Source organism: Vigna umbellata, chromosome 11 (assembly GCF_029865625.1).
Source record: "Vigna umbellata cultivar VRB3 chromosome 11, Vumbellata_1.0, whole genome shotgun sequence".
Classification (NCBI taxonomy): domain Eukaryota; kingdom Viridiplantae; phylum Streptophyta; class Magnoliopsida; order Fabales; family Fabaceae; genus Vigna; species Vigna umbellata.
Genome location: NC_142175.1, coordinates 800,839 through 809,935, shown reverse-complemented (window position 1 = coordinate 809,935; position 9,097 = coordinate 800,839). Strand labels below are relative to the sequence as shown.

General features: G+C 30.5%; 1 protein-coding gene across 1 annotated transcript; it reads right to left on the bottom strand.

Moving 5' to 3' along the window:
- Positions 1-5,432: 5,432 nt before the first annotated feature.
- On the bottom strand, positions 5,433-7,846 carry LOC148190705 (cytochrome P450 CYP82D47-like). The gene is made up of 2 exons (XM_088101552.1): positions 6,861-7,846; positions 5,433-6,283 (listed from the first exon to the last, which is right to left on the bottom strand). The coding sequence occupies exons 1-2, from the start codon at positions 7,812-7,814 to the stop codon at positions 5,654-5,656; spliced, it is 1,584 nt and encodes a 527-aa protein (XP_087957678.1). The 5' UTR covers positions 7,815-7,846; the 3' UTR covers positions 5,433-5,653.
- Between the last annotated feature and the right edge of the window lie 1,251 nt (positions 7,847-9,097).

The window sequence follows — 9,097 nt, the reverse complement described above, 5'->3', positions numbered from 1 at the left end:
AGGGCACCACCATGTAACTCTCCGTGAGGGTCATGGAATTACGTCCATCAAACATACTTTGAAATCACATACTTTCACTTTGGAACATAACTCATAACATGATAAATCATATACCTTAATACACATTCATACAAGATTCAAAATAATTCCACAATCTTATTTAACTCAAACTAGAACAAGAAAATAAAGAGGAAACTAACAGATGAACCAATCGCCCAACGCACACACTCGTTGAGCGACCCTAGAGGTTTCTCGCACTGCGACCCATCTCGTTGTGTGAATAAACTTCCAGTGGTACCAGACCCCAAATCTCTTGCCAAGTGACCCAACTCGCTGTACAAAAGTCTAGGCAGTGGTCCAAACCCTCCAAACACTCGCTAAGCACACCCATTAGCTATGCGAATAAAACTCACAATGGTCCAAGACCCCCAACCAGGCGCTCAGCGCATTATCTCGTTGTGTGAATAATCAAATAGTGAGCCAACCCCCACAACCATTCGCACAACTCACCTTCTCGTTGTGCGACTGCTCCAACAGAGAGCAAATCGCCATGATGACTCGCTGTGCGAATCTATTCACTCAGCGAGTTTGCATAATTATGCAGCACAAATTCTGCAGAATTATGCAACTCACTCCAAGTTTACGAATTCTAACTATTTTTCCCAACTTCTAACTCTCCTAAATTGTGTTATATACCTAATTGGACTTGAACAAGTGTTCCTAAACCTTGCTAACATCAATCTAAAGAGTTTTCTAATCCTATTCCACTTCAAAACCTCCAAAACACCAACTTATAGACTCAAATCCCAATATACTACTTTTGTCACATTTTTTATCACATGAGTAGTTCTCACAAGTCACAAATGACTTAACTAAGCTATTACAACTGACCATTTGAACCTCTAACCCCTAATTCTCATTTTTCACTACTCTCACAAGTCACAAATGACTTAACTAAGCTATTACAACTGACCATTTATTAAACTATGTCTACACAACCTATACCCTTTTATAACAGATTTCCTCCCACTTTAACACTTAATTATAGTCCAAAACAGCTCCTAACTAAGACCAACTGCAGCAAAACAATACACCAACCATTTCTCACTATTTCCTTATCAAAATCTCCAATTTGAACCAATTAACCTACAATCAAGATTACCCTTTTTCTTCCAACCATACAATAAGAATCAAACACTTCCTCAACACAATTTTCACATCTCAAACACGCATACACACAGATTCAAACAATTGTACAACATACATCATCACACAAAACATCAATATTACCCAATTAACTCAATTATCACTAACAACAAACAACATTTTTATTCAAACAGTTTAATACTCATATACTATCAAACTTACACCACATACTTCAATTAAAGTAATTATCTAGTTTCCCTTACCTCGACTCAACAGCTTCAAAACCTCTAAACGTTCCACAGATTTCTTGCAGCACAAGGAACTTCTAGAAAACCTATAAACCACTGGTTGGTGATTCGAGACCAACTTTAGAATCACAAACTAACCAAGAATTTAAGAAAAAGAGTGCTTGATCCATGCAAAAACAGAAATGTTGTACCGAATCAAGAACCCTAAAATATCAAAGAAAGGGGTTTCTAACTTACTTGCTCTAAACAACAAATTGATTGGTTGGATTTGAAGACCTTAACGTCGTGGTCATCTAGAAACCTCCTGATCGTTAAATGGATAACTTGAGATTAAGAAATCTTAGAAAGAAGGTAGAGAACTCTAGAAAAGTGGTTTCTAGAGAGATGATACGTTTTAAAATAATGAAACTCGTTTATAACAAAAATATTTATAGTAAAACCGTTTAATATTAAAATAATCGAGTCTCACTATTTTTAGACTACCACCACTTCTAAAACACCATTTTCTAGGGTTTTACATTCTCCTCAACAAGAAAAATTTTCGTCCTCGAAAATTCTCTTATCAGATAAAAGGAACAACCTACTCTCATCACATTCTCTAATACAACCTTACTCCCCAACAACCTTACTAACAAGAAAAACCTTGCCTCTGTGCTAAAATGCTCTAGTGTTCAATAGTGTAGATTAGTATAGCCATTATTCCAACACAAATCTGAACCTCAACACCTGAGCTTTTAAGAACCTTTCCTTGACATAACCAACCATATTATGTCTGCCACACTTCATACGTTTAGAAAATTATGTTCTAGAAATTTTGTTTTGAAAATATTATTTTGGAAATTCTATTATAAAAATATCGTTTTGGTTTGAAAATTTGACGGGTGTGTGAAGAAAGTGTGAGAGTGCAAGAAGTAAAAGCCATTTATTTAAGAAAATTCCTAGTCTTTTTGCGAGAAGAAATCCTAATTGTTTTATGTATTATTTTGGAGCTAAAGAATTGGAAAATATTTATAGGTTTTTAATGTTAATGTATATTTATAGGTTTTAAATATGAATAATCGAAAATATATTCGTCTATATAAATAATTAGTGAATGTCATTTTCAATTTTCAGTTCAATGGTACTATTTGTAAGTTAATAAATAAAAAACTATTATATTTAGTTTTAATATATGTTAGGTAGCAGTATTAGTATGAATCACAGGAGTTGATTATTATTGAATTTAGAGTTGTTTGGTTGGATGAAAATGTTATAAAAATATCTTAATGAATTAAGCAAAGTGTGGACAGAAAGAAAGGAGTGGTGGGTGTACATCCACGTAAGACGACTTTTAAAATTCATAAGTGAGACTGATTTTATTTGAAAAAGACTTATAAGGAATTTTATCTGAATGCAATAATATTTGTTGTCTCTTTAACATGACCTACCATGCTTTTGTTGGTTGAAAATATGTTTGCGTTGATCAAATTTGACTGTGATAGAATGAAAGGAATGTGACTAACTACATGGAAGCATACCAACAGAGTCGACAATAAGAAAACTCGTGATTTGAAGCTCTATTTCTATGTCAGAATAATTGTGGGGGACACAAATAAGGACACATCAACTGAGCCTCATTTTGTTAATATTTTACAACATAACATTTTTTTTCTTTTCTTCTTCTTCTTATTATTATTATTAGTATTTTTATTATTATTATTATTATTATTAGTAGTAGTAGTAGTAGTATTGTTAATATTTTCTACCATTTAAGTTTGATTCCTTGCAACACTAATGATTTCAGGTTCTGATTGTATTTTCAATTGTCTTTAATTGCAATTATAATTCTTGATATGTTTTAATTGATATCTTTATATAGTGATTAATTTTATCTCATTTAGAAGTCTGTATTTGTCAGCGTTTTTTTTACATCAACATGTTTAATTTATAAGTTTTATATAACTAACTAATTAAAATTTCTATTAATATATAAAATTTAATATTTGATCATTTATAATTGAACAATAAAATTGAAAAGTACACTTGCACATGTTTCACATAGTTTGTATTTTGGTTTGGTTGAACAGTAAACATAAAAGTCCTCCGTGATTAATGGTTGCAACCACTACTAAAATTACTGACCGATATCAATTATTGAAATCAGCAATCAAATTAATGACTAAAGGAAATGACCAAATTGTCAAACAATTACCTCGTGACTAATTTTGATTACCAATTTTAAAATTATATAATTAACTTAAAATTAATAACTAAATCAGTCACAAAAGTATTATTTTAAATTTTAAATTTCTTTTCTAAAATACAATAAAATACAATAAAATACAATATATATATATATATAGGAATATATATATATATATATATATATATATATATATATATATAATACCTTCTATAAAATCCATCAAAATAACATAATACTAGTTTATGCATATTAACATAGAAAATCAAGCCGTGTAAACAATAATCCAGGTAGTGCTAAAGCTATTATACTTAAACCAATTCAAACTTTATTATGAAAACAAATAACAATAAAATTTAATAAGTACTAAATATGTTTTACATCATATTTAAATAATTGACACTTGAAAATTAAATTTTAATTATTAATTATAGTAAAATAATTAAAAATATAAACATAACAATTATTATAATCTATCTAATTAAAATTATTAATTAATTAATTAAAAACAAAAGATATTTATAAGCTTAAATATCTGAAGAAAATATTTAGATAATGCTTATAATTTATATATATATTTTAGAAATTAAAAAAATTAAAATAAGTTCTCTCATTGATCGACGAAACAGGTTGAATCAATAATGTTAGTCAGATTTAGTATGGTTGGCTAATTTCGTGAAACAGGTTCGATCAAGAATGTCAGTCCGTATTATAATGGTTGGCTAATTTGGCTGGTCTCGTTATCCTAGGATGACAATTTTATTCACGCACATAGCTAAAATTTGCTATGAATAATTACTATCTGCGAGTATTTATTATTCGCGAGTAATAGATAATGGGTATTTTAATATTTGTTTCTAAACGGGTCGGATATGATTAGTATATTATCCGTCTTTTGAGTATCTGTTACTCGTAAAAAATTTTAAAACAATAATTTATATATCTTTTAATTAAATTAATTAAAAATATAATAAAATTATATTTTATTAGGTTAAATTGAATTAAAATTAAATTTATATTATATTATATGATATTTTTTGTAATTTTATTTAAATTTTATTTTAAAAATATATTAAATACATATTTTTTATATTTTGCGGGTATCTGCAGATATCCGCGAGTTTTAAAATGTCCGCAGTTATTTTTTAAACGGATATCTATGCGAGTAACAGATCGGATAGCGAATATAATTTTACTCGACGGATCGGATTACGGGTAAGCATAACTTATGCCTGACCCGTCCCGTTGTCATCCTACCTAAAAAAAATAATAAGTGATTGATTATTTCATTTTAACAAACTAACCTAGATCTTGTTGAACAAACTATCAACCTGACAAAATAACTGAGAACGTAATATCCTGATTTTCCATAACATATGATATGTCGTACGCTCTTCCTCACACGCCTCGTTATAAACAGATTTAACAGAATATACTTTTGTCTTTTCATCCCTTCAACACCATGCATCTTCCTTATCCCTATAGACAACGTTTCATTTCCACTTGTTTTCCTATTAACCCCGTAAATAATCTTTTATTGCATTCCTTCCCATAATTACAATATACATATATCCTTATCGTTAAATATTTATTTGGTAAGTACTAACTTCCTTCATATATTAATGATTTTAAATACATGAAATTTGTAATATTCACTTTATGAATAATATATTATGAGGTTCTTTGTTTAAAAAATTTCTATTTGCAACGCATATGTTCTCATGTTTAAATATTGAATTTGAAAAAAAGTTTAAATAAACTTCAATTTTGTTATTATAAATATTTATATATTTATATTTATATTTAAATTAAATAGTTGAGATAAAAAGGAACTAGTAATTAAAATAAATAAAAAATGCACAACTATTTTATATTATAATAAAGAAAATTTATTGTGTTTCTTAAAAGAAAAATACAAACAAAATAAAAGGACTACTAACAATACACACAAACCTACACTAGGTAGACATATTAGGGCTCCACATAGGCCTAGTAAACATCTTATTTAGGAGCTAACAATAACTTAGAATAATTAAAACATATATAATTCTAGTTTTCACATGCATCATTCAATCATTCAAAGGCTTTCATAAAGCTCCAATGGAAGACGAGGTTGGAGAATAAGTCGAAGTTCTTGTTCCTTAGGCAAAGCCACTCCTAACCCTTCAGTCATATCAACGTCAGCACCATCCTTTGTGAAAATATGAAAGCCTTGAAGCAAGCGAGCCAAGGTCAAGTGCGTCACTTGCAGCCCAAAGGTCATGCCAGGGCACGACCTTCTTCCAAAGCTAAATGGAATCAACTCAAAGTCCTGACTCATAAAATCAATGTCTCTGTGAGTGGTGAGGAACCTCTCTGGCTGAAACTCATTAGGGTTAGGCCATACTTCTGGGTCCCTTTGCAAGTTCCACAGATTAACAAGCAACCGTGCTCCCTTTGGGACATGGTACCCTGCCAAAGAGCAATCTTCCGTCGCCTCCCTGATTCCTGTTAAGGGTGCTGGCGGGTACAGACGAAGGGTCTCTTTGATAATGGCATGGAGATAATTGAGGTTTTTGATGTCAGATTCTTCGACCCATCTTTCTTTTCCTACGTGGGTGTCCAACTCTTGTAGGGCTGCCTTTAGAACCTTTGGATGGTTTACGAGCAAGGAGAGTGCCCATGTTAGTGTCATGGCTGTGCTTCCTCCAGCAGTAAGGATAAGCATCTGCACCAAAACTTACTCAGATTTAAAGTTTCTTTTATCACTCAATTTGAGTAAAATTAAAGCTTAATTAAGTTTTAAATAGCTCTTTTAAATGTGCTTTTAATTAAACTTCTAATAAATTCCTTTTTGTATATTTTCAATTAAGTTCGTACTTTTCAATTATTTTACTTATTTGCTTTATATGTTAATAATGTAAGCTTTTCTAATTAATATAAAGTATGAGAATTTATAGAAAATTATTAATGATTTTAAATTTGAATTACATTCATTATTATTTGAGGAATGTTTTGAAATAGCCATGGATGGCAACGTCTTATGTATAAGCCTCATTATTTCTTTTTCATATTATTTATTTATTTCATTTTGACATTTCTATTAAAAAAATTTCCAGTGTGTCACTTTATAAAATAAAAAGCATTACAAAAATTAATTTATATTTTAAAATAATCATAAATTGTTAAAGCATAAAACTCGTTACTTATCTTAAAATTAAGTTATGTATAAGGTTAAAGTAAATGAGTTTACTTGAATTAATTAATGTGTTGAGAGCATGCCAACAACAACAACACACACTTACCATCGCTGTTGCTTTGATAACAGTCTCTTTCTTATAGCCACAAACATCTTCTTGCTCTTCGAACGTTGATATCATAACGTCCATGAAGTCCCTTTCACATTCACCATCTCGCATTCTCTCTCTCAGATGTTCTTGCAGCCACTTCTCAAGAATAAGGTCTGTTTGTTGAGCTGTTCTTTTCATGAAACTCACGTAACCTTGGAAATCAAACCAACCAAGAGAAGGAATCGCATCAGCCACCACAAAAACACCAAACAGATATGTGGCATCTTTTATGGCTTTTCTCAGCTTCCATGCTTCATTATCTTCATCGTTGGAAGTGTCCCCTCCAAATCTCTTCCCAGCAATCATCCTCACAATTATGTTGAAGGTCATGTGCTCTAACAGATTGCTTATAGCCACTTCAGTTGAGTCCTTCGCGTGCTTTTCAGAGGACACTGTCATTGATGAGTACAAGTCCTTCACAAGAGACAGTGTTTCACTGTCTCTCACATGCTTCAGCTTCTCAAGCCTGTAGCTTGACAAAATCTCGAGAACAGACATTTTTCTGATCTCACGCCAGTAATTTCCGTAAGGAGAAATGCCAAAGATTGCATTGTTGTAACCCATGAGTCGACCACCAGAAGTGTTTGGTCTTGAGGCAAAAACTCTGTCATTTATGGTGAGGCACTCTTTGGCAATTTCCCTGTTGTTCACCACTATGGTGGGGTGGCAACCCAGTTTGACACAGAAGACTGGACCATATTTCTCAGCCATGGCTGAGAAGGTCCTGAAATAGGGTATTCTAGCATTGAGAAGGTGGAGGTGCCCTATCAGAGGTAAAGCACCGTGAGGTTCGGGAACATTGGTTCCTTTTCTTTGTTTAGGAGATCTGATGAACCTAAACACTTTGTATGCAATGAGCAACACTAAGAATCCTGCAATAGAAGCTTGGAAATTCGAAGCAGGATCCATTTTTGAGGATTGCGTAGCCACACTCTAAGGACCTTTAATTATTTATAGGACCTGAATTCTCTTGCATTATTGAATGAATTAGGACATGTTCTGTTGATTTTATGAACGTGGTCTAGTGTGTCAAAATCGACCACAAAAAAATATTATGTTCTTGTGGTCAGGAATTTCTGCATTATTTTCGAATGAAATTTTGAAGGAAGCGTAATCAAATTTAAAAGTATTTGTATAAAAAAGTAGTAAATGATACAGAAGTACAACACAACAATATATATAGACCTAAAATGAATACTTCTTATACTAGTTTATTTTCTCCATTTAGTTTATATCTTTTTTATTGGAAAAAATAAATAAAATCATATAAGATAATTGAATTATTTCAACTCATGTAAAAATAATGTCAAAACCAAACTAAAATAAGAGTAAATTGTCTCCTTATGGACATATATCCCTACAAAACTGTATTAATATAAAATATGTAAATTTCTAATTACAAAGAACTAAGTATTATTAGACAGATACACAATTTCCAAAAAACTATTAATTGAGTAGAGAAATTCTCAGGGCATGTCTCAATTATCCTTTATTGAAAGATAAAATATAAAGATACAAATCCTTAATAGAGGGTCTCATATCTCCTAAGCTTAAAAAAATGGTTAAAGTTGATGTCACCTGTGAATTTTTTATTTTTTTTCTTTGTTTTTACATTTTATATTTATTTCACACATAATATAAAATTTGATATATAATAAGGATAAAATAGTCATTAAAAAATAATTTTTTATATTTTTTCAAAAAAGAAGAAAATAAAAAGTAATATTAAATGAATGTAAAATTTTTGTGTGTGTTAATATATTTTTTATTCTATTGTCATTATTTCATCTATATTTGTGTTCATTGTTTAGAAGGTAGTGTAATCTTTCATTCTTATTTTTTCTAGAGACACTATACTCCTACCTTATTCATTCACGGTCTCCCCACTCTCCAATATGCGACCTTCCACCATTCAAAGACTAAAAACCGAATATGTGTATGTATACATGTCATTTACTATTTATAGGTTTCTTCTTTATTTTCATGGTATTGTACATGGGTTAAAGTATTTCTAATGTCTCACTCTTATTTATATATATTTATTTATTTATTTTTGTCTCTTCTCAATTTAAAGTAATTACGTTTCAACATTAAGTCGCTTTCAAAGAAAAAATATAATTATTTTTAATACTAAGTCACTTGTACTTTTTCAAGTATCTACAATTATCACTCCAAACTACAATTAATATATA